Genomic DNA, 26871 nt, shown 5'->3' on the forward strand with positions numbered 1-26871 from the left:
GCTTCAGTTTCCTGACACAACCATCCCTGCAGTGTCTAATATATAGATATTCATTCTTAAAGAAAATACTTTTTATGTCAAAAATGTATTTTTTTTTACTATTTGGTTGCACTTAAAATCCTTCAGTTTTCCCAAAATTCAACAGTGCGCCTTATTAACCGGTGCTCCGTGTGTATGAATTCTACCAGTCAGGTATTAAGGAGCATTAAAGCCACTCTGCTAATGTACAGAGTTCTACAGGAGTTTAGCCGGTTAGCTGCTAATGCTAATGCTCCAGCCTTAGTGCTCGAGAAATTCAGGAATCTGAGCTTACTGTAAATAAATGGAAGCGTTTTACTCACCCAAACACACAGTTTTTAGGAGAGAATTTGTGTAGAAAGTCTTTTTTATTATAGTTTTGTTTACTTAAATTAGCTTTGCTTGTCTTACTGGTTTACTTAACATTACTTAATATTTCAACACCTCTGTTCCTTACTAGTGTCACATAATGCGCCATACAATCCGGTGCACCTTATGTGTGATAAAGTCTAATCCAGTACAACAAGGGTAGGTCATAACTGAGATCTGGATCAGGCTGCAACAAGATAAAATATTAGGCTACTCAGATATATATGTGTATATATATATGTGTATATATATATATATATTTATATATATGTTATCTGCTAAACTAAGCAGTATATTACTACAACCTCTAAAGTAGTAACTCCAACTCTAGGCTGTGTATTTTTGGAGCAGTGGGATTTTTCAGGTTTGGCTTAGGCTAACACAGTTAGCGGTACATAAACCTAGCTTAGCTTACTATGGATAAAGTTCACATGAGCTGATTTATAATGTGGAAACGATAAAAAAAAAAAAACTCCAAATATGTTCATAAGCTGATTAACTTACAGAATATGACTTATCGTTGCTTGTCATGGTAGAAGTTACTGAACTTGTCTTGCACTGGATTGTATAGATTCAGCCTCCTCATCTTGGCAACCCGAGTGAGCTTCATATCTGTGGAGGAGTGGGCGTGGCAGAAAACTCTCTTAAGTGTTTTGATATCGCTCTAATTTCCTACTGAATGCTATTTTGAGAAAAATGGAAATCAGAAACGGATCAATATCTGCATTGGTCTAGATTCCGGATTACAATATTGATAGTGGTATTGAAAAGAAACATAATACAAACATGAACTTGTGGAAGTACAGTGTATTTATTTAATTGCGTAATTGCTAATAATACATTAAAATTATATTTAATTTTTAATATTCAATATTCACTGCTTTTTGTATTGTATAAGTTTAACTATCAAAATCCACACTCATTCTTCTCTCCCACTATATAAAATATTCCTCCACTTTGTGCTATTTTTCGGGTTGGTCATCATGAAGTTCCATATCCACTAATGTACTGTCTCTATACAGCACACCCCATTATCAGAAGCAATTTATAAAATGGAGAAGACTTTAAGAGCCACTCTGGGCTGAAGGAAATTACTACTTATCTGGCAGGACTTTAAACCCAGGATTTCAGCCTTCAATATTTGACTCATCTTTCCAGCTGTAATATATAAATATAATAGTGGTTTAAACACAGTGCCTGACTTATTGTATGAAAATGTATTTACTTTGTTCGAGATGAATATAATGCAATAATATACTAAGTGGAATTTTCAAGGCAATTGCCAGGTTTCTGTCCCTCACATCTAATGGGTCGGTTTGAGTGCTTTAGAAATGATGATCCAGTTTAAAAAACAGTGATAAAGGAGATTGCCTAAAATACAAGAGTTCTCCAAAATACTATTCATTCATAGAAAACAAAAAAAGAGAGCTAGACCTAACCTAGCAATTTAGCAGTAAGAGAATTCATGTGTATACTTTATTTATTTCTTCAGTTCACATAAGGAATAATGTAGTAACTTAAAAGTCTTAAACAAACCTAAATACTCTGTGTAGCTTTTAGTTAGGTGCTCTTATCTGGGGAACTGTTAACTTCATGTTTCTGAGGTTGGTAACTCTGATAAACTAATCCTGTTCAAGAGATGAAGCTCTTGTTCTTCCATTCCCAGAGCGGTCCTGATGAGAGCCAGTTTCATCAAAACGTTTATAATAGTCTTTGGGACTACACTTGTAACTCTACCTCTTCACTACTTTTCTTTAACTGATGCTCTCAAACACTTTATTAAGAGACAAGAAATTCAAGTAATTAACTCTTGATGAGTTCAGCACAGCTGTTAACTGAAAGCCTGAATTCCAGGTGACTCTACCTCATAAAGCTGACTGAGAAAATCCAGCCAAGATGAGCAAAACTGTCTAATCGACGCAAGAAGTGCTACTTTGAAGAATCTAAAGTATAAAACACATTCTGGTTTGTTCAACACTTCTTTCTTTACTAAATAATTTCATATGTTTTTATTCCCGAACTGGATTATTTAAGTATTAATCTACAATGCAGGACATTTCTTTAGTAATTAATTCATTAAATTTAAGGTGTGTCCAAACTATTGACTGGTATTTTACATCTTAGTAAAGTATGTAGTTAGGTAGCAAATTCTGCATCAATCCATCCATCCATCCATCCATCCATCCATCCATCCATCCGTCCATCCATCCAGAACATCCATCCAGAACATCCATCCATCCGTCCATCCAGAACATCCATCCATCCAGAACATCCATCCAGAACATCCATCCATCCAGAACATCCATCCAGAACATCCATCCATCCATCCAGAACATCCATCCATCCATCCAGAACATCCATCCAGAACATCCATCCATCCAGAACATCCATCCAGAACATCCATCCATCCATCCAGAACATCCATCCATCCATCCAGAACATCCATCCATCCATCCATCCATCCAGAACATCCATCCATCCATCCAGAACATCCATCCAGAACATCCAACCATCCATCGATCCGTCCATCCAGAACATCCATCCATCCATCCAGAACATCCATCCATCATCCAGAACATCCATCCATCCATTCATCCATCCAGAACATCCATCCAGAACATCCATCCATCCATTCATCCATCCAGAACATCCATCCAGAACATCCATCCATCCAAAACATCCATCCAGAACATCCATCCATCCATTCATCCATCCAGAACATCCATCCAGAACATCCATCCAGAACATCCATCCAGAACATCCATCCATCCAGAACAACCAGAAATATTGAGATTTTTATATTCTTTATTTTTTTTTTTTGTATTGTATTTACGTAAGCCTGACATGGCAATTTATTTTTAGATACAGTAATCTTTGGTATAAAAGTGTTTTTGTTAGATTATATGGAAGTGTAATCTGTGTTGCCAAAATAAGTCTTATTCCTGCTCATGAAATGCTTCTGTGACCCTGTGTGACAATATAATAATATTTTATGTGTACTGGAAACATTTGTTAGCTTACTGGTGTGAGTTAGCCCACATTTGGCCTCAACCTCTTGGCATTAACTCACCTGGCGAGGATGTGTCCGTGCCATCAGCTGCTCCTTTGCTCTTTTTCTATCTGTCTGAGCAATTAGCACAGATCAGCCCTAACCTCCCCTGCCCCTGAACCATGATGACCAACACAACTGCTAATTGCTGGTGTGTCTTAAACTCAGTGGTTCAGGAGCTTATTTCATAACTGGCGCAAAAGAGGAGCTGACAGGTAGGGAGGGAGGACTGGGGGGGAATCGATTTTAGTGTCAGAAAGGCCGTTATGATTGGACGGCGTGGCTGGAGACACCTGTGTGGCAGGGCCCCGGGGAGAGGAATCTAAATTAAACTGTTTTAAAGTGTCAGCAGCAGGATTACGGCCTCGGCGGCACGGCGCGTACGGCCGGGGTGCCGCAGAGCTTCGCCCTGTCTGCGTTAATTTGCCAGGCAAGCATATCAGGCCGGGTAAAAACAGAGCTGTCAGAGCTGCGGGCGTAATCACAGGGACTGATTTCTAAAGACAGCCCCAAAGGCCACCTGTTTCTGGCGGCTGAGGAGCGCTCGCTCTGGGGCTCTGATTGAACAGCCTGTTGGAGCGCGCCATCGATTGGACAGAAAAAAATGGATGGGCCGCAGGCGGCCGGCGGGAGGACAGTTTGGACAACATGAACGCGGACGTGACAGGAAAGGAGTGCTTGGGCCCCTGCTGCCTCTAAGGATATGAGACTATGAGAAATGAGCCCAGGCACGGATTGTATTTCCACAGAGGAAAGCAGGTAGAATGGACTTCCTTCCTATTTCCACCTATTTTTCCTTTCCTAATACGAAAAAAAAAAAAATAAAACATGCCTGTTCTGCGCAAAACTGAATCAAAATTGTCATTATTGAATTTATTTTATAATCACTATTAGGGCTGGGTATCGTCTAAAAAAAAAATTGAGGTCAGTACCGGTTGGATACTTTTGTAACCAATACTAATACCTAAACGATACTTTTTTCTGTACCTTTTTTAAATTCCAACCAAAAGAATACAAAAAAACAATAATTATTCTCACATAATGTATTTATTTAATAGCCGACATAAGAAATCTCATTCTCATACCATCACCGTGAGAGGCTACCATACTTTTGGATCTCGTTGGAACAAAGAAACAATGAGCATGATTATTTGTGGCGTTTTATTAAGAGCAAAAACAACAGCATTTCCTTAACTGATTAAACTACAAATATTTTCCCTAAGCATATTACTGGATGCATTTAATTTTGTAAGAGTCATTTGAAGAAATATCAGCAATAGATTGGCAAAATTAAGTAATGCTTATATGAATGTCAATCATATAAAAATTATGTATTATTTTGAAGGGAGAGCAATAATAGTGTGGTTTTGGTCTGGCAGACTAGACCATTTTTACTGTATTATAATATTTTAAAGAAGAAAGAGAGAGAGAGAGACAGCGCGAGTGTGTCGACCACGTTTCTCAGCTTGTTTTTACCCTGTTGTGCACGCTGTCCGTGAATATGTTTCGATACGTTTCATGCAAAGTATCGAAAATAGGCACCATTTTTTTTTTTTTTAGACCTTTCGGTACTCTGTAGTACCGATACATTTGGTCGGTCCCTTTTTGGTATCAAAATTCGATACCCAGTCCTAATCACTGTCTCAGTATTGTTAAGATTAGTAGTATTGTCATGAAATCTAAATTTTGTCTTGATACTGGATACCTGCCTAAATATCTCAATACCAATAATGCATGTAATGTTATGTTAAATCTTCATTTCAAGTAGAAACATAGTAAGCCTATGTAATTGTGATTGTTAACTTTTTCTGTGTCTGTTTGTTTCACTCGATCGCTGAAAAGCAGATGAAAAACAGAAAATAAGGCATTTAAAAGATTAGAGACATTTAAACTTTAAAATCTGCATTCAAAACATCATAGCGTGCTTTTTGTGTGGTGCCTGGTTCTGATTGATTTAAAGGACAGGTAGTACATAAATAGGGTATTGTACAGTTTTTAATAATGAAGTATTGAGAGAGTATTTTTCTAGTAATGGTATTCTGTGAAAATGATTGACCAATAGAAATGCTCCAAATTATTTTCAAGAATTTTCTGTTCAAGTATTTTTTACTCTTTACTGAAATAATTGCTGTTAAATCGTATTTATACAAGATAAAATGTGTAGTGATGTCAGTTCTGAGCTTCACATCATACATTGAAAGTTTAAAACCTGCAATCTCAACATCTCATCCTAAAGATTTCTTAGTGGGACATAAGAAATTGGCATTAATGTAAAAAAAAAAAAAAAAAAAGATTTTTTTTTTAACTGAATTTTCCATGTTATGGCAGGAAGTGAAGGCCTAGCTCTAGCAGTCCCGGTTGCCCACTGAGTTTGAATGATTCAGTTTAAGCATCACTAATTAAGACCATCTGTTGACTGTTTAAATCCACAAGCAGTAATTTATGATTTTTCCTTTTTTTTGTGGATGAAGGCCAATTATCACCACCACTTTATCACCACTCGTGTTATTGAGAGATTCTGCTTAAATACTTAATGCAGTTTTTTTTTTTTTTTTTTTTTTTAATATATATCACTCAGCTCTCTATATTCCAGTGCCAACCTGTAGGCGATCAGCGATGGCTGATCTTGAGATTGACCCAGCGGTGGTCGTCCACGCTCTCCTCACGTCGTTCCTGCATCAGTGGGCTGAATAATTGTTGAAAGGAAAAGGCACGAGCCGTACACTTGTAAGAAACTCATAATTTTAAAGTGGTCTCTTTTGGTGGTATTTTTTTCCGGAGCTGTATGTGAGATGAACGGACCAGAGAGAATATTATATGTTGATATGCAGAAGACGTTTCATACTGAAAAAAAAAAAAACTTTTTTTTAAACTATTTTTCCTAGATCTTCAAACTTTGAAAAGGGTCCATTTGACCTGTAACATAACAGGAGGGTTAATGATGAAGACCAATAGAAATGCTCCAAAATTACTTGGAATAAAATATTTTTAAATATTTTTCACTCTTTACTGAAAGAATTGCGGTTAAGTCGTATTTATACAAGGTGAATTGTGTGACAATGTCTGTTTCGAACGTTGTCATACATAGAAAGTTTTTAAACCTGCAATTTCAACATACTCCTAGAGCAGGGGTGTCCAAACTTGTTTTGTTGGGGGCCAGAAAGAGAAATATATGTGCAGCCATGGGCCACAGACTCTGTAATTAAACAAATAATGAAATATACTACATATAATAATACATTTTCCTGATTAATATCATTTACACACCATCATTTACTGGAGTTATATCTTTATCTATCTTTGACAGTGTTGTGTAAACTAAGAATTTTCAAATTGGTGTTTCGTTTCATAATGTCTCTTAATATTATACTACTAATTTGGCAACTGATTCCTGACAAATTAAACATACACAATTCCTTCTGAACTCAGTTAAAAAACTTTTAGATAGTTAAACGCTTTTAGACTCTTTGGCCCGTTTTCTGCGCTACAACTGTGTACTCTCGCCGCTTTTAGACTCTTTGGCCCGTTTTCTGCGCTACAACTGTGTACTCTCGCCGCTTTTAGACTCTTTGGCCCGTTTTCTGTGCTACAACTGTGTACTCTCGCCGCTTTTAGACTCTTTGGCCCGTTTTCTGCGCTACAACTGTGTACTCTCGCCGCTTTTAGACTCTTTGGCCCGTTTTCTGCCCTACAACTGCGCATTCTCGCCGCTTTTAGACTCTCTGGTCCGTTTTCTGCCCTACAACTGCGCATTCTCGCCGCTTTTAGACTCTCTGGTCCGTTTTCCGCACTACAACTGCGCACTCTCACCGCATATAGCTTCTTTGGTCTGTTTCCCACGCTACAACTGCACACTCTCACCGCTTTTAGACCCTTTGGCCCGTTTTCTGACACCTATCCTTTAAACTTTGAATCTCACATTATAAAAAATGCGGGCCAACTTTAATTTTATTTCTAAAACACCTTGCTGTAGTTTGGACCCCCCTTTCCTAGAGATAATGTGGCTGATCTTGAGATTGACCCAGCGGTGGTCGTCCACGCTCTCCTCACGTTGTTCCTGCATCAGTGGGCTGGATAATTGTTGAAAGGAAAAGGCACGAGCCGTACACTTGTCTCACCGTATTCTCACTTAGTTGTAATGACAGTGGTGGGTCGCAGTGTTAACTAATGCTGGATTTTTTAACGAGGAGGAGGTGCCCTGCGTGGCCCGGCCTCGCCGCCGATCCGGAGGAACCGAGTCTCTCCGGAGGTGGAGAGTTCAGGTTGGATAATCAGTGGATTAAGGGGCTCATTTTGAGGCGGCGGCGTGGTGCGGAATCCAGCTTTCTGCAGTCTTTGCTCACGGACGGCCCTGAATTGAATGGAAATGAAGACTGATTAACGCTCTCTGGAGGTTGCCGCTGGAGCGCAGACAGTGAAGCTGAAGGTTTTTGAAGAGCAGGGGGAGAGCAGGAGATTGAGGGGAGGGTGCTGCCGTCAAAATGTTTTTTTTTTCTTTATTTTTCTTATCTATTTTTAGTTATGAAAAGAAGATAGATAGATCATGCTTTGTTTAATGCTACAGAATCTGGCAATATGTTATTGCTACTGTGATTTATTAGTTGACTTTGATTTTCTAATCTCTAATCTTCTGTACGACGTAAATCACTTTCAACAAATAGTAGACCCCTTTCACATATCCGGGTTTCGCTTCCGTCTGTTTCTGTCAGCAGGAAATTTGGCCATACCTGGGTTTTCAGTAGATGACCATAGCCATGCACATGCTAATATCATATTTTTCAGATTGTTTAGTTATGTAAAGCTAAGCTAAGTAAACAAAACTGTAATAAAAAAAGCTTTTCTCTCCTGAAAACTATCTATTTGGGTGAGTAAAGTGCTTCCATTTATTTACAGTAAGCTTAGATTCTCGAATTTCTTCAGCACTAAGTCTGGAGCATAAGCGGCTAACTGCTAGCAGGTAACAGCTAATGCCGCCCGACAGTGCACTGAGGAACCCTTAGTGTTTCGGTAAGTCAGGGTGATATTAGCTAGTGGTTCGTCCCACGCAGCTTGTTTTAACATGGTAAACATGCACAGTCCGATATACTCGCATGTGAACAGCAAAAGAGATGCTAATACTGCTCCAGAAGTGCTAGTCTGGGTTAGAAGCAGGCAACAGGCTGATAATACTCACCTCTGAACAGTGGGAGAGCTAGCACGTGTAGCAGTTAATGCTAATGATGCTCCAGCAGTGCTAGCCGGGGTTAGGAGCAGGCTACAGGCTAATAAAACGTATATTTTTTGTTGATACTACTTAATTTTATTGCTTTATATATAATTCAATCCATATCATTATTTCCATGCTTAAGATATGAGTACAGTCTTCGAGGCAACATGAGAAGCGCCTCACTGTCATGTTTTAAACACCTGGAAGACTAACTGGATGTGATTTTACCTGCATTGTCACGGCACTGGAGTGTGAGAAGAGCTGATTATAGTGTTTGTGTGGCTCTTTTGATCAGAAAGCAGGATTTTTGCATGTCTATTTCCAACCTCTCTTTATCCCGTGGAATTAAAACTGGTTGTTTTTTGTTATTGTGCTTCTGAGACTGATATATCTAATTGTTCTCTGTTCTGACAGGCTGCCTTTTACTGTGGTTCATGTGGCTCATTCAGAACGCAGTCAAGGCTGAAATATTACTTTTTATTTCAGTGCTGGAGACTGAATAGGGCTATACACTGCTACAATAGAGCCCAAACAAAAAACAGAGCCACTGGCAGATGAAGCAAAAAGCATTGATTATCCTGTAACAGCAGCACATGTCACGGTGTATGAGCAGTTGTGTCTTGTACTTGTTGACCTGTTGGGTATGGGAGAAATAGCATGAAGACCTAAGAGACTAAAGAGTCAGAACATCTTGAAAATTGCAAAGCTTGTGCCAAAATGCTTGTGTTAATCTCATTTAGGGGCTAGGAGGGTTCCAGATTAGGGGTGGGCAATATGGCCCTAAAGTAATATCACGATATTCAATGGTATTTTCGCAATAACAATACTTTGGTGATTTGACAAAACACTGATCATTTAAAGATTAAAGCTGATGTCTGTAAGTTTTGGGATTTGGGGGATTTAGGGCCCTCTCTGGTGAGAATGGGAAACTGCACCGAGCATGTGGAAGAATCATTTTAAACTGGGCGAATGTGATGCGGTCTCCTTTCAGAGCAGATGAATCCGATTCCAGGTAATGTTAAGTCAGAGAGAGAGAGAGAGAGAGCTCAGTCAGAAACATTTTACTCTTTGGTTTCTTTGGTTTTACTATGAGTGAATGAGCGACTGAGCTCTGAGTTTCCCCTTCTGAAGTCTCCATTGCTCCACCAGCCGCTCGCGTTCAGTAAAATGGGATCCTCTTTTAGAGGGTGTACGCGTGACGTAAGTGCGTAAAGACGTGTGACGAGGCCAGAAGAAGAACTCCTGCGAAAAGCGACCGGACACCCTAAGTTTTTAGAATAATAAATATATATATATATATATATATATATATATATATATATATATATATATATATATATATATATATATATATAATGCCTAGCAGGGATGATGGTTTTAGCACACTGGTAGCAGTGGTGCATGCTTCTGCTTTCAGTAAAAAAAAAACTGTGTTGGGCACGTTACTTAAATATAAATATATAAAAAAATATAAATAAAATAAATAATTAGTTATAGTTACTGGTTACTTCTCCAAAAAAGTAACCGAGATTCTAACTGAGCTACTCCACTAAAAAAGTAACTAGTTACCAGTAAAAGTACCGTATTTTTCGGACTATAAGGCGCACCATATTATAAGACGCACTATCAAAGAACGCCTATTTTCTGCTATTTTTCCATACATAGGGCGCATCGCATTATAAGGCGCGTTAAGTGACACTAGAAAGGGTGCCTATATCAAAGTGAACAGGGGTGGCGCCATGTTTCCCTTCCCCCACCGGGGGTGGTCTCTTGCCGGTGGAGCGTCTCAGTATTCAAATCTAGCTCTTTCAAAGTCAAACGAGTGCTGGATATTAATCTACACAGATTCCTCTTCTGAAAACTGTTTATTTGGGTGAGTAACGTGCTTCAGTTTATTTACAGTAAGCTTAGATTTCCAGATGTCCACTAAGGCTTGCTGCACCAGCGTTAGCATAGCTATCCGCTAGCACGCTAGCTAGTCACCTAAACTAGTAAAGTTAACCCAAACTTAAACGACAGCGTTACACTGAGTAATCCTGCGTGTTCTGGTAAGACAGTGAGATATTAGCTAGCGATTCGTCCCCCGTAGCTTGTTTTAACACGGTAAACAAGCAGATTACAGGCTGATAAAACTCACCTCTGAGAGAGTTAGCGCTTAGCATCTAGCTAATGCTAGCCAGGCAAAGCAGCACAGACTTACAGGCTGATAACTCACCTCTGAACGGTGAACGCTTAGCGATTAGCATCTAACTCTAATAATACTGCTCCAGCAGTATTAAAAGTGCTAAATTTAGAAAATACTGATCTCTGAACAGTGAAAAAGCTAGCTAGCTAAGCGGTTAGCATCTAGCTAATGCTATTGCTGCTCTGCACGGAGTGTGTGTTTACTGCTCCTTACACCTGACGGGTAAAATTTAGATAATACTGATCTCTGAACAGTGAATAAGCTAGCTAGCTTAGCGGTTAGCATCTAGCTAATGCTATTGCTGCTCCAGCCTCGGAGCTGCACGGCTCTGGACTCTGTATAGCACTGAAACTCTCTATAACGCTGCACGGAGTGTGTGTTTACTGCTCCTTACAACCTGACGAGTAAAATCCATACAAAAGGCGCACCGTATTATAAGACGCACTGTCAATTTTTGTGAAAATTAAAAGTTTTTAAGTGCGCCTTATAGTCCGAAAAATACGGTAACTATAACTATTGCGTTACTTTTGTTTTATTCGCCCCGTAACCCCCACCTCCGTAACCTTTGTCTGTTTGCGCGAAGTTAAAAAAAAAAAAAAAGTTCATTCAGCTGCTAAAGTAACGTGCAGTAATGGGGTGTGGGAAATGGTAATGGCGTTCTAGTTACAGTCAGAATAATTAGTTAGATTACTCCTTACTGAAAAAAATAACAGCATTTGTAACGCCATTTTTTTTCAATGCCGTTATTCCCATCACTGGAAACAAGATAATACGGACTCAAAATAAATATCATCGCTATCGTGAAAATACCATAAAAAAATATTGATATTTTTTGTTGGGCAATATCTCCCACCGCTAATGTAGGTAATTGATGCCTTTTGCAACAGTATTTACATATTGCAGCAGATGTGGCTTTCAATTTATGCCTTCATCCTTTTTTTTTTCTTTTAGCTTTTTGAAATATTCTATCAGTTCCTGTGTATTTACAAGCTTCGGAAAAAAAAGAAATCATATTTAAACAAATGTTGCAGAGTTGTGGCAAAAACACATTCCCACCCTTAACAACAAAATATCAGTATAAAAGATGGGATGGGAGTGGCTACTCGATTTGTGCGTTATCATGATTTGTGTTATCATGAAATATCGTGATATTATTTTAGGGCCATATCGCCCACCCTACATAGCCTTTATTTTCAGTTTTTTTTGATATATTCTGTCAGTTCCTGTGTTTTTTACAAACTTAATCCAATAAGAAATCATCTCATATATTTAAACAACTATTGCAAAGTTGAGTTGTGGCAAAAACACATTCCCACCCATAACCTACTGCCAAGGATACTTACTGCTTTAAAACCTCCTAGGACCTGGCGTCCACATGTGTGGACTTCACATTTTGGGTTGTCTAGACCACAACAATAAATCTTTCTCTACAAGGGTCTGGTGTCCTCTTATGAAGCAATTATACTGTCACCTAGTGGTGGCAGAAGAGTTTAACACCTTAGAGTTTCGATTCAAGATGGCTGACAACACACCCAGAAGTTCAGATGGGAACTCCCGATACAAACATCGACCAGGTAAAGAAATTGATCAGATTTTGTGGCTGATTCTTGATCAGATATGTATAAAAGCATTCACTGTTTGTTATGAAAGTCAAATTTTACAAAAGTTAGCAACTGTAACGATTTACCATGTCGCTAAACATGATGTCCACATATGTGGACTTGCGGACTTAGTTTTGTTAGTTTAGTTGAAAGGGCGTCATATATGCTAACAACATAATGTAAGAATTAAATTGTATTTTGTAATGTTTTAGGTAGAAAAAAATTGTTTACTACAGTACAAGCAGATCTAGCATGTTTTATAAATAAATCTACATCTCTCTTAGTTTTGTTAGTTTTTTACAAGCAGATCTAGCATGTTTTATAAGTAAATCTACATCTCTCTTAGTTTTGTTAGTTTAGTTGAAAGGGCGTCATATATGCTAACAACATAATGTAAGAATTAAATTGTATTTTGTAATGTTTTAGGTAGAAAAAAATTGTTTACTACAGTACAAGCAGATCTGGCATGTTTTATAAATAAATCTACATCTCTCTTAGTTTTGTTAGTTTTTTACAAGCAGATCTAGCATGTTTTATAAGTAAATCTACATCTCTCTTAGTTTTGTTAGTTTAGTTGAAAGGGCGTCATATATGCTAACAACATAATGTAAGAATTAAATTGTATTTTGTAATGTTTTAGGTAGAAAAAAATTGTTTACTACAGTACAAGCAGATCTAGCATGTTTTATAAATAAATCTACATCTCTCTTAGTTTTGTTAGTTTTTTTACAAGCAGATCTAGCATGTTTTATAAGTAAATCTACATCTCTCTTAGTTTTGTTAGTTTTTTACAAGCAGATCTAGCATGTTTTATAAATAAATCTACATCTTTCTTAGTTTTGTTAGTTTAGTTGAAAGGGCGTCATATATGCTAACAACATAATGTAAGAATTAAATTGTATTTTGTAATGTTTTAGGTAGAACATTTTTTACTTCAGTCGAAGCAGATCTAGCATGTTTTATAAATAAATCTACATTTTTTTTTACATTTTTCTCATGATTTTATTTTCCAGAGCGGTATTCTCTGTCACAAGCACTGGAGTTACTGGAGTTAATGGGTGATGACAACTCAGAGGTGGAAGATTTGTCCGACATCGACGATCTCGTGGGGGATACTGACTATCAACCCCCACAACAGGTGCCAAGCAGCAGTGAGGAGGACAGTAGTGGGTGTGAGGACCCCATTCCACAACCCTCTCAGCCTACCAGGGGACGTAAACGTCACTGTGATGAATATGAAGGATATCGCTCTGATCGTGACATTGCCAGATCACGGCCTTCTAGACGTCACTCTCGGACACAGCAAGATGCTGCTGATGTCTCAGACAATGTCCCTGAAGAGACAACACCAGGACCAAGCCATAGAAAATGTTTGTTTTTTTCTTTGTTATTTCTTCATGTTGAAGCAGCACTTAAAATGATCCATATTGCTCAGAGGGGCACAATCGTTGTTTCTACTTTTGTTTTGCACTCAGGCAAAAAATGCTGCTGTGTTCAGGCTCAAAATAAATGTTTTGCACATCATTACTAATTGTGATTTCATTGTGTTTTATCGAAATATAAAACTAAAGTCCTCATATGTGGACATCATTTTTCTAAGAAACTACATCATGTAAAAAGATAATTCTTTGTTTTTACACTAATCAGGTGCCAATTAGCCCACATAGCAAAGAGAAATAAAAAATGCATGCCATGCAAGAGTTCAGGTCTTAGGAGGTTAAAATAAAATAAAACAGAAAGTATAGGCACGGTTTTGCTCAGAACAGCATATGCTCAAACTTATTATGGGTTGCCCTGGATGTCACCCATGCATGATTTTAGCATTAAGCCAAAGAAGCTGTGATCGTAACCGTGGTGAGCGGAGTCTGGCCTGCCTCATTAAGGCCTATAGCATAATATACATTTCTGAAAATGTGACAAGCCACGTTTGGCTTTAGCAAATGGTGCATACAGATTTTCACCCTGCAGAAAAAGAAGAAGAATGAGAAGAATACGGCTCCAGCCGTGCCTCAGTGTACCTGAAGAAATCCTAATGAATTTTAGCATTGGGCTTCGGCGCATACGGCCCTCGCCTCTCGCCTCTTTTCCGTTTCCCGTTCAACTGCGGAGAAAAAAAATATATAGTGGAAAAAGCCAGAGCTCTGCAGGCTCACCAGTTCTAATAGGATGAGAGCACATTACATTAATCTGACTAATGATCTATCACATTGAATAAATAAATCTACAAGAGCAATAATGTATTTTAATAAGAAATGCTAAAGGCCATTTAAATGAAAAATTACCTCTCAAAAGTCTTAAACCAAAGAATAAATCAGATTTTCTCAAATTGTTGACAAAGGGGGAGCCGTTTGAGGCTGATTTTAATAATTGATCATCGGAAAGCACTTCTCGTGATGCCGGCTGATGAGGGAGAAATGGGTTCGAAAAATCTCACTTGCAAAATAATGTTTCATGCACTGTAAATAGTGCTCAGGCTGTTTGGAGAATTATTTATGGCCTATTGTCCACAGCATTACTCTCTGGAGTTTTTAACCCAGCTTGCATAATTTCAGCAGTAAATTCAAAGCGGCGGTAGATTTAATGACGGAAACTTTAAAGCTGTATGTTTTTTTTTTTTCTTTCTCTGCCCGCAGTGATGAAATTAGTCAAGTTCTGTACCGTCGAGCGTTTTGAAATGTCAGTTTTAAGAGGGTTTGCGATTTGCTATAAAAAAAAGTCCATAATACAACATTAACGTAACAGCTGTAATTTTCAGTAATTAGCAGGCTAATTTCCTCCCCTTTTCCCTTTTGTTCCAAAGCAAAGTTGTGCTCTGAGGCAACAGTGCTGGAGCTAATTTGTCATTTTCCTAAGCTGAACTAGCTCTTGCCACTTGTGTCATCTGTCCAAACAATCTGGTGGTAATTTGGAAATGAAAGAACAGATGTCCTAAATAGACGGCTCTTTTTCCTTTTCCCTTTTTTTATTTTTTGTATTTTGTATTTTTTTCTGAAGTGGACAGTGTTCCCTGAGACAGCACGCGGCTAATGATCCCACACCAAGAAAGAAAATAAAATAAAAAGAGAACATATGATTGACAGCAAAAAAAAAAAAAAAAAAAAAACGGACTTTCTCACCTTGTATCTAAATTACGCTTCTTTTATGCCGAGTCATTGTACAGCGCTGTTCTACAAATTAAGCACATCAGAACTGATTCTACATTGTGAAGGAGGCCGAGTAAACACACCTGATTTCTCCTCGCCGCTACGTGTTGTGTATAGGTTATGGGTGGATTTCTGTACGGCAGGAATGAAAGATGCTTTACAAAATCGCAGCTGTTGCACCCTCTGGAAAACAAGCTCTTCAGACATAATACATGTAGTCCCAGAACCTCACGAAGAGGCAAGTAAGAAGAGTTTCTTTAGAGTTGCTATATATAGCTAATATTGTTAGTGCAATGAATTGACAATGTAAAGTCCTGTTTTTAATACAGAATCTAAGACAAGACAAAAAATCTGAGTATACAGCTCTGGGGGGAAAACATAAGAGAGCACTTACAACCCCTGGCAAAAAGTATGGAATCACCAGTCTTGGATGAGCACTCCTTCAGACATTTCATTCTGTAAAACAAACTCTGATCAAAAACATGATACAATAATAAGGTCATTCCAAAGGGCAACTTGTTGGCTTTCAGGAACACTCAAAGAAATGAAGAAAAAACATTGTGGAAGTCAGTGAATGTTACTTTTATTGACCAACCACAGGGAAAAAAATATGGAATCACTCAATGCTGAGGAAAAAAGTATGGAATCACTCAAATTGAAGGTAGAAAATAAGGACACACCCAGTCAATTTCCTTTCCCTAAATGGACACCTGCCTCAGATTAGATCTGCTCGTTAGTCTGCAGTTAAAAGCACCTGCAGTCATGACACCTTGGAGGGCTGCTGGACGAATTAGAGTGGCAAGAACCATGGCTCCAACAAGAAAAAATGTCTCTTGAAACAAAAGAGAGGATTGTGAAACTTCTTGAAGAAGGTAACTCTTCACGCATGGTTGCTAAAGATGTGGGCTGTTCACAGTCAGCTGTATCCAAGATATGGACCAAATACAAACAGCATGGAATGGTTGTTAAAGCCAAGCGTACTGGTAGACCGAGAAAGACATCAAAGCGTCAAGACAAGCAACTTAAGGCCATTTGTCTTGAAAACCGAAAAAGTACAACTAAACAGATGAAGCATAAATGGGAAGAAGCTGGAGCCAATGTATGTGACCGAACCGTAAGAAATCGCCTAAAGGAAATGGGATTTCAATACAGGAAAGCTAAAAGAAAACCATCATTGACACCTAAACATAAAAGAACAAGACTGCAGTGGGCTAAGGAGAGGCAATCATGGACTGTGGATGACTGGATGAAAGTTATCTTCAGTGATGAGTCAAGAATCTGTATTGGACAAGGTGATGATGCTGGAACTTTTGTTTGGTGCCGTTCCAGTGAGATTTATGAAGAGGCCTGCCTGAAGAAAACAACCAAATTTCCACAGTCCTTGATGATATGGGGCTGCATGTCAGGCAAAGGCACTGGGGAGATGACTGTGGTTAATTCTTCTATCAATGCACAAGTTTACATTGACATTTTGGACAGTTTTCTCATCCCTTCAATTGAACAGATGTTTGGAGATAATGAAATAATTTTCCAAGATGACAATGCATCGTGCCATAGGGCAAAAACAGTGAAGGCATTCCTTGGAGAAAGACACATTCAGTCGATGTCATGGCCTGCAAATAGTCCAGATCTCAACCCAATTGAAAACCTGTGGTGGAAATTGAAAAAAATGGTCCACAAGAAGGCTCCGACCTGCAAAGCTGATCTGGCAACTGCTATCAAAGAGAGTTGGCACCAAATTGATGCAGAATACTGTTTGTCACTCATCAAGTCCATGTCTCAGAGACTGAAAGCCGTTATAAAAGCCAAAGGTGGTGCAACTAAATACTAGTGATGTATTTTGAATCATCTTTTGTTTATCTGTTTTTCATGATTCCATACTTTTTTCCTCAGAATTGAGTGATTCCATATTTTTTCCCTGTGGTTGGTCAATAAAAGTAACATTCACTGACTTCCACAATGTTTTTTCTTCATTTCTTTGAGTGTTCCTGAAAGCCAACAAGTTGCACTTTGGAATGACCTTATTGTTGTATCATGTTTTTGATCAGAGTTTGTTGTACAGAATGAAATGTCTGAAGGAGTGCTCATCCAAGACTGGTGATTCCATACTTTTTGCCAGGGGTTGTAATAATGATGAGTTTCTTTGATTTTACCAAATTGAAAACCTCTGGAATATAATCAAGAGGAAGATGGATGATCACAAGCCATCAAACCACCAAACTGAACTGCTTAAATTTTTGCACCAGGAGTAAAGCCGCATAAAGTTATCCAAAAGCAGTGTGTAAGACTGGTGGAGGAGAAGAACATGATGCCAAGATGCACGAAAAAAAAACTAGGGTTATTCCACCAAATATTGATTGAATACTGTACTCTTAAAACTTTATGAATATGAACTTGTTGTTTTCTTTGCATTATTGGACGTCTGAAAGCTCTGTATTTTTTTTTTTTATTTCAGCCATTTCTCATTTTCTGCATTAAATGACAGTATTTTTTTGGGGGAATTTGTAAGAAATGTCATCTGTAGTTCATAGAATAAAACAATAATGTTCATTTTATTCAAACATTTACCTATAAATAGCAAAATCAGAGAAACTGATTCAGAAACTGAATTGCTCTCTTAATTTATTTATTTTTTTATCCAGAGCAGTATATGATGTATTATAAAACATATAACACATTTATAGTAATAATTTTACTTTGAAAAGTAGCAGCTACGTGTTTATAAAAAGTATGTAGAGTAAAGGCAATGCTCCACAATGATTTGCCTAAAAGTGTGTTAAAGAATTGCACCTAATTTTCTGTATTTGAGTGTTGAATATTCTTCTCCTCCAACTTTACCACAGATTTGAACAATAATTTCAGTAGTTAATGAAATATTTACTCACGTGTCAATTTTCGCATCATTAAAATAACCTGGGCTGATTTTAAGGCTTATTTTTCTGGAGGTCTTCACTGATTCACTAAATATCACACTGTTTATTAATAAAGGGATCAAATTTACAAGGATAGTCAGAGACAGACAAGGTCAGTAACAAAATAGCAGCAATATTAAACAACATACCAGGGAGAGAGCAGGCAAAAGGGGTCATACACGGGAGATCCAAAAAAAGAGAAGGGCTAGGCAAAAAGAGTGGTCTAATACAGGAAAGGTCAGAAACAAAAGAGCAATAAGAACAAAAGAAACGGGAGGTAGAAAAGCTTGGATCTAGATTCAACACTATGCAATGAGGAACAGAAACAAGGGGGTATATATACAAAGAGGACCAGTTGTGGGCAAGCAGAAGCTCAGCGATTTAGAACTAGTTTTCTGTTATATTTTCATACATAAGGTGCACTGGATTATAAGGCGCATTTTAAGAGACACTATAAGGAACTTCTAATTCAGCATGTCTCTGCACTGGGTGTTGGTGGTGAGGGGCTTAGGCTAACTAAGTTAATTAAAGTTAAGCTAAGTAAACAAAACTGTAGTAAAAAAGACTTTCTTTTAAAGTCAAACGAGTGCTGGATATTAATCTACACAGATTTCTCTCCTGATAACTATTTATTTGCGTGAGTAAAGGCCTTCCTTTTATTTACAGGAAGCTTAGATTTACAAATTTCTCCAGCACTAAGGCTGGAGCATTAATATCAGCGAATAACGCTTCCCGGCAGCGCTACACTTAGGAACCCTAGGTGTTCCGGTAAGCCAGGGTGATATTAGTTAGCTGTTCATCCCATGTAGCATGTTTTAACACGGTAAACACGCAGACTACAGTCTGATATACTCGCCTCTGAACGGCGAAAGAGTTAGTGCTAGCACGGCTAGCGGGTAATGCTAATGCTGCTCCAACAGTGCTAGTGTGGGTTAGAAGCAGGCTACAGGCCGATATTACTCACCTTTGAATGACAAAATAGCAGTTAGCAGCTAATGCTACTCCAGCCCCGATTCTGGAGAACTAAACTGAAACTCCTGTATAACTCTGTACTTCAGCAGAGTGTCTTTACTGCTCCTTAATAACCTAACTGGTAGAATTCATACATAAGACGCACCGGATTAAAAGCTGCACTGATGAGCTTTTGTGGGAAAAGTAAAGAATTTTAAGTGCGAAAATAGTGCGAAAAAAATACAATATTTAGACCATTGTGTTAAAGAATTGCACCTCTAAATAATCCTTTGGCTCATGAATTTGATGAACTCTTTACTCGTGTCAATTTTCACATCATTAACACAACTCAGAGTGATTTATACAAACAGGACCAGGTGTGGGCAATCAGAAGCTCGCCGAGTTAGAACACCGTAGCGTCACATGATCAGCAAAGTCCGGAAGGTCTAGTGTTGGTGCATGTTGGGAGTTGGAGTCTTTAGTGTGCGTATCAGGCAGACTCAGGTGTTACATTTGGACATGACTAAAATAACTGAAGATGTCTAGTAATAATTACATTACCTCATTTACCTACGTAAAATTAATCTAATCTGAATAGGCTTGTGTAAACCTTTTCAACAAACAGGCAACTTTAGGTTGAACAGATTTTGCATGATAGCTGCATGAAATTGTGAGTGGTTCTTCAATAATGGGGAGATTGAGGGCCAAAATTATGTTTTTCATACATTATTATATGTTGTATGTATGTAGGTTTTATGTGCCATTTCATGTGAGGCTGCTTAGTAAAGCACTCCTTTACGATGTACAATGTAAACCACATATTTCAGTAACTGTACTATATATATTTATATATATATATATATATATATATATATATATATATATATATAAATGCTTTAACTGTTCAGTATCTCAAGCACATGGCTGATGACTCAGTGTTAATATGGTACAGAAAAATGTACGTCAGAGCTAATAACTGTGGAAATGAAAGCAGGAACAGCTCCACAGGTGTTTTAATTTCATAGTTTTCAGGGCACATTCATTACAGCCCCTGGCACAGTGCTTATTAAAGCGCTTATAATGCCCTGAGTGAACTTCTTGACCTTCTTCCTTAGGAAATTAAGTAAATTACAAACCAACATGAGGTTGTGGGTACCACTTTAAAATAACACTACCTTTATAAAGGTTTATGAATGGTGTATAAAGGAGTGTACGAATAGTTATTAACTAGGTTGCAAATACTTCAAAATCCTCTATTAAGCAGTTAATAATATATAATAATTATATGGCCCTAAAATAATATCACGAATTTAATGGTATTTTCGCGATACTGATGCTCTTAGGGATATGACAAAACATATTGAGACACATGACAAAAAAAAAATGAGAATACACTACTACAACTAAATTAAAATTAAATTCTATTATTCCATACATAGACATTAAAAAATACAAGAATTTTATAGAAGATTTATAACAGAATTCAATGATCCAGAGTGTCATAATACTAATAATCCCAACAATACACTTCAAATATCTACATATATCCAGGATTAAAGTAAAATAAATGATACTGGACAGATACAGTCTCTAGTTATAGATGTATAATGAGAAATTAGAACAGTATGATAATTAGGGGTAGGTAATATGACGATATTTCAGGGTATAATATTGTTCACGATATTAAAAAATGTTGGCGATATTATTGTGTACGATATGATATTGCACACCCCTAAACAACACATAAATAGAAATGACAACAGTGAGTTAAAAATTAAATTCTACTGTCAAACCTCAGATCTTTCTAGATACTGATCTTACTTTGTGTTTCTTTGTGTTTTTCCATCATTCAGCATTAAACCTGTCATATTAATATATGTTTAAGTATGTTTAACTATTTACTATAAATTAAATTAAAATACTAAGCAAACAATGGATCACTGTGGCCTTTTTAATTGATTTGTTGTAACTGCTTATCAATGTTTTTTTTAAAGCATTTACAACATAATCAATAATAATTACTCATTTATAAACCCTTCATAAGGGTAGTCTTATTTTAAAGTGGTACCAGGATGTGAAGTTCCAACCAAGACATGTTAAATCTGTAATAGTGATCATTGTAAAATATAAAGGCATTTTGTTGTCTGAAATAAAAGATTGTATACTTTAACAACTTAATCATGAAAATCTGCAGAATGTAGTTGGTGTGCAAATGCTGCGGTAGCGCTGGGAAACAAGGGTGATGCTATGGTAGAGATGTTAGACAAGGCTTGTAGTCAAGGAACTGATATTGCAGTAGTAGTGATGTTGGAATGGTCTGGTAACCAGCTTGCTAAAAAAAAGGTTGGACAAGGCTGGTAGCCAGCTTCCTAATGCTGTGGTAGGGATGTTGCAAAAGGCTAATAGCTGGCATGCTGAAACCACAGTTGGACAAGGCTTGTAGTCGATGTGCTAATGTCGCTAGAGACTACTTAAAAACGACGAGTTTCTTTGATTTTAACAAAGTATAAAAAACTCTGGAATATAATCAAGAGGAAGATGGATGATCACAAACCATCAAACCAAACTGAACTACTTGAATTTTTGCACCAGGAGTAAAGCAGCATAAAGTTATCCAAAAGCAGTGTGTAAGACTGGTGGAGGAGGAGAACATGATGCCAAGATGCATCAAAAAAAAAAAAAAACTGTGATTAAAAAAACAAGGTTATCCCACCTAACTCTGATTGAATAGTAAACTTTTAAAACTTTATGAATATGAACTTTATTGTTTTCTTTGCAATATTTGAGGTCTGTAAGCTCTGCATCTTTTTTGTTATTTCAGCCATTTCTCATTTTCTGCAAATAAATGCTCTAAATGACAAAATAAATTATTTTTATTTGGAATTTGGGAGAAATGTTGTTTGTATTTTATAGAATAAAACAACAGTGTTCATTTTACTCAAATATATAGCTATAAATAGCAAAATCAGAGAAACTGATTCAGAAACTGAATAACTTCTATTTATAATAATGTTTCAAGCAAGAAGACTCACATTCAGTTAACCAAAGATTAGTGGTAAGATGTAGTCCTCAAGCCTTTAGAAAGAGGAAATGGTTCTTTTTTTTTAGTCTGTCAGTCAGTAAGGTTAATATATTGGCAGTAGTAGATATAGCATTAACAGGTAACAGACAAGTAACTTGTGTTATTTAATAAAGTTGAAGTTAGTAGTTTTCTTGCTTAGGGTGCAACTTCATTCCAGTGTAAGGGAGTGTTAAATAACTTCTCTGATGTGGTAATATTCATATTTTGTCCTTGTTAGTCATAAATTCCAGTTAGACTCAGAAAAAAATCATATGTCCACAGTAGGGATGTGCCATTACTGTATTGTATGCAATAATATAGTATACTGTATAGTATGCAACATTTTTTAATATCATTAACGATATATACCCTGAAATATGGTGCCATATCACCCACCCCTAATTATCACATCAGGGTTCTACTTTTTGGCTGTTTTTAGCTAAAAACAAAAATCATATATATGGAGATATTTAATGTGCGCTCTTAGTATCATGCAGTAGTGTGTTCTTGATTTTTATTTTATTTTTTTAATTTAGTGTTTTGTCATATATGTCATATAATACTAAGAGTATCATTATTGTGAAATATCGTGATATTATTTAAGGGCCATATCGCCCACCCCTAATACACAGTAAAACACGTACCAGTTCCTATCAGCAATTGATACGTAGAGCCAAAGGTATTAATGTGGGCTTTCTATCGACTGCAGAATGACAACATGACTTTTCTACTTTTTCTGTTTTTTTTTTTTTTGTTTTTTTGTTTTTGTCACATCAAGCAAATACCTCACTGCCCATTCTGACAGCTCTCAAACTGAAAACCACTGTGGTCCATTTCAGACAGATATCTCTGAAGGACAGGACCGTGTCAAACAGCAAACGCCACAGAAAATACTAAACATATCTGTTACTGGCAGATATTGGAGTAAAAGCCTTTTTCTCTGATGTTTTAGAGGCTCTTTGTTGGTGCACTGGACCATATCCAGTCTTCATTACAGTAAACTGAGCGTTTTGCTAAGCTAACAGGCTACAGTAATATTCCGTCTTTAAGGGGTTAATAACGCACCAATCTGCAGTCTGCTGTTAACCTAGAGAGAGCTAAATTCACCACCATTAGCGTGATGCTAACATAACAGCTAGACCAATCCCTGTTATCAGGGGGAAAGTGGAGATTAGCGCAATGCTACAGGAGTTTACATGATTTCAATTACAAGGTAATGCTGTGTAATGACATGTTTGGCTACCGCATACACATCATTTTGGTTTGGATGAACTGTTACTCTGTTTATTTAGTGCTCTGTGAGCGCCTTTCTTTCTTTCTTTCTTTCTTTCTTTTTCTTTTCCCTTTTCACTTTTCATACCATTATTGAAGCAGTGAGAGCTTTGTATTTTCTTTCTTTCTCTCCTTCTTTCTTTCTTTCTTTCTTTCTTTCTTTCTTTCTTTCTCTTTATTTCTTTCTTTCCTTCTTTCTCTCCTTCTTTCTTTCTTTCTTTCTCTTTATTTCTTTTCATACCATTATTGAAGCAGTGAGAGCTTTGTATTTTCTTTCTTTCTTTCCTTCTTTCTTTCTCTCCTTCTTTCTTTCTTCCTTTCTTTCTTTCTTTCTTTCTTTCCTTCTTTCTCTCCTTCTTTCTTTCTTCCTTTCTTTCTCTTTATTTCTTTTCATACCATTATTGAAGCAGTGAGAGCTTTGTATTTTCTTTCTTTATTTCTTTCTTTCTTTCTTTCTCTCTTTCTTTCTCTCTTTCTTTCTCTCTTTCTTTTTCACTTTTCATACCATTATTGAAGCAGTGAGAGCTTTGTATTTTCTTTCTTTATTTCTTTCTTTCTTTCTTTCTTTCTCTCTTTCTTTCTCTCTTTCTTTCTCTCTTTCTTTTTCACTTTTCATACCATTATTGAAGCAGTGAGAGCTTTGTATTTTCTTTCTTTCTTTCTTTCTTTCTTTCTTTCTTTCTTTCTTTCTTTCTTTCTCTTTATTTCTTTTCATACCATTGTTGAAGCAGTGATAACTTTGTATTTTCTTTCTTTTCTTTGTTTCTTTGTTTCTTTCTTTCTTTCTCTCCTTCTTTCTTTCTTTCCTTCTTTCTTTATCTCCTTCTTTCTTTCTTTCTCTTTCTTTCTTTTCATACCATTATTGAAGCAGTGATAACTTTGTATTTTCTTTCTTTCTTTCTCTCCTTCTTTCTTTCTTTCTTTCTTTCTTTCTTTCTTTCTTTCTTTCTTTCTTTCTTTCTTTCTTTCTTTCTTTCTTTCTTTCACCTCACAAAACTGCACCCATTATCATTCCTCCTCTATCATTATTAAAGCAATAAGAGCAATGCTCATTGAAAAAAAACTATAGATTATAGTTATTTTTGTCTTTCTTCCTTTGTCTGTCTTTCGTTCAAGGAGAGCAAACAGAAAAAAATCAGGACAGCAGACTGGGATTATACTCTTTATAGTTGTTCAACACAGAGCAAAGGGAACTATATAATAAAATGGAATAAAGAATAAACTGTGTCCTTTCATGCAGATTACTGTAAAAAATAATCAAATAGCTGTTTCAGAATAACACCTTTCATTATCTTTCTGCAACCTTGTATTAGAAGAGTGTTCTTTGAAGCTCGGTTGTATGAGCAGTTCTTTCTCACTGTCACTGAGTTTGTGATCCTCTTCATGACATTATTGAAGTAAAGCAGTGCTCAGACAGGTAAAGTTAAATAAACAACTACGACTCTGTAGAGAAAACCACGAGCGCCACAATTATTCTACTTGAAGTCAACAGAGAAAAGAGGCATTCAGATCTGTGAGAGAGAGAAAATCAATTTGTTGGATCCGTCACGCCGGCGCTTGTCTAATGTCTGATGGCAGAGTTATGAATGATGCCTTTTTGTGGTGTTAGTAACGGCATTAACAGAGCCGTCTTAACACTGTGAACTACTTACCTGAACACAGTCTACAGAGACAAGAGTTCAGCTCTTCTATATCCACGCATTATGAAAGGTGTGTTTATATTTATCCTTGATTGCAGTTTTACACATTCACTGTGGCATTGTTTCAATAAGCTTCTGCAATTTTACAAGATTTATTTCAATCCAGTGTTGCATTAATTAATTATTTTTTCACCAAGATCTTGCAGCAGCGTTGATGATGGTAGAGGCTGACCACTGCACAAAGCAGCTCTTCTCCATCCAGCACATCCCAAAGATTCTCATGCTCCCTGAACCCTGAACTCTTTCACAATAACAGCACCATCAATCCTGATATTGTCATCTATGAGAATATGGGATTATGCCCGTGTTCATCAGGGAAGAAAAAATAAATCCATTGATGGAATAACCTGGTCTATATTCAGTATATTCAGGTAGTCAGCTGACCTCATTCTTTCAGCACATACTGTTGCTGAACCTAAACCTGCAGACCAACTGCAGCATCAACCAACCAACCTCTCATCATTTACTTACTTAAATCCAGGAGGAGGCTTTTTTTTTTTTTTTTTTTGGCCAGGCAGTGTATATTTGATATTTGACAATATAAAAATATCATAATATACAGCTATGGAATAAATTAAGAGACCAGTTCAGTTTAGTGCTAGTAGATTATGACCTAAAAAAAAAATCTTTGATTTTTTCACAAAAATCAGAATCAAAAATAATTTTTTTGTAAAATTGCGATTACTGAAAATCATATTAAAACTGTAGTTAAAATGAATCGTGAAAATCGCCCAGCACTACTTCAGTTCTGAATCCGTTTCTTTGATTTTTGTTTTATTTTATAAACTACAGACAACATTTCTCCCAAATTGCAAACACAAATATTGTCATTTAGAGCATTTATTTACAGAAAATAAAAAATGGCAGAACTAAATAAAAAGATACAGAGCTTTTTAGACCTTTCAACAAGTTTGTATTTATAAAGATTTAAGAGTTCAAAAATCAATATTTGGTGGAATAACCCTGGTTTTTAATCACAGTTTTCATGCATCTTGGCATCATGGTCTCCTCCACCAGTCTTACACAGTGCTTTTGGATAACTTTAAAATTATCAACTTTCTTGATTATGTTTAAGAGGTTTTCAATTTGGTAAAATCAAATTTCTAATCTAATTTTCAAAATCTAATTTTTAAGCGCTCTCTTATTTTTCTTCCAGAGATAAATGTAAACCAACAAAATCTAAAAAAATCCTTTATAGGTTATAACTTCATTGGAAAGAACTTGTTAGCATGCGTCATCCTCTCAGTGCTGGAAGCATCATGCATTAACTAATAAATAAATCCATCTTATAAATATTTATTTAAAGATAAGTGTATCCAGTGTTTCAGTACAACAGATGCAAACGCTCTCCTCTACAGAACCTCTTCGGGTTCTAGAGCTCTGTGGGATGAGCAGGTCCAGATC

General features: G+C 36.8%; 2 protein-coding genes across 4 annotated transcripts in view; both read left to right on the top strand.

Annotated features, from left to right (window-relative positions):
* Positions 1–26871, top strand: part of cadm1b (cell adhesion molecule 1b) — a 364886-nt gene that overhangs the window by 165258 nt on the left and 172757 nt on the right. The window lies entirely within an intron of this gene.
* On the top strand, positions 12179–14050 carry LOC125782547 (uncharacterized). Its single transcript, XM_049466831.1, has 2 exons — positions 12179–12401; positions 13442–14050. Exons 1-2 carry the CDS (start codon positions 12203–12205, stop codon positions 13957–13959), a joined length of 717 nt encoding a protein of 238 aa, XP_049322788.1. The 5' UTR covers positions 12179–12202; the 3' UTR covers positions 13960–14050.

This window comes from Astyanax mexicanus, chromosome 18 (genome assembly GCF_023375975.1).
Source record: "Astyanax mexicanus isolate ESR-SI-001 chromosome 18, AstMex3_surface, whole genome shotgun sequence".
NCBI classification, from domain to species: domain Eukaryota; kingdom Metazoa; phylum Chordata; class Actinopteri; order Characiformes; family Acestrorhamphidae; genus Astyanax; species Astyanax mexicanus.

What these genes read in the sequence shown, in the direction of transcription:
- LOC125782547 (XM_049466831.1), top strand. Translation starts at nt 12,203, where the DNA reads ATGTGTGGACTTCACATTTTGGGTTGTCTAGACCACAACAATAAATCT. An exon ending in CCGATACAAACATCGACCAG is followed by an intron (nt 12,402 to 13,441) that starts GTAAAGAAATTG and finishes TTTATTTTCCAG; the next exon opens with AGCGGTATTCTCTGTCACAA.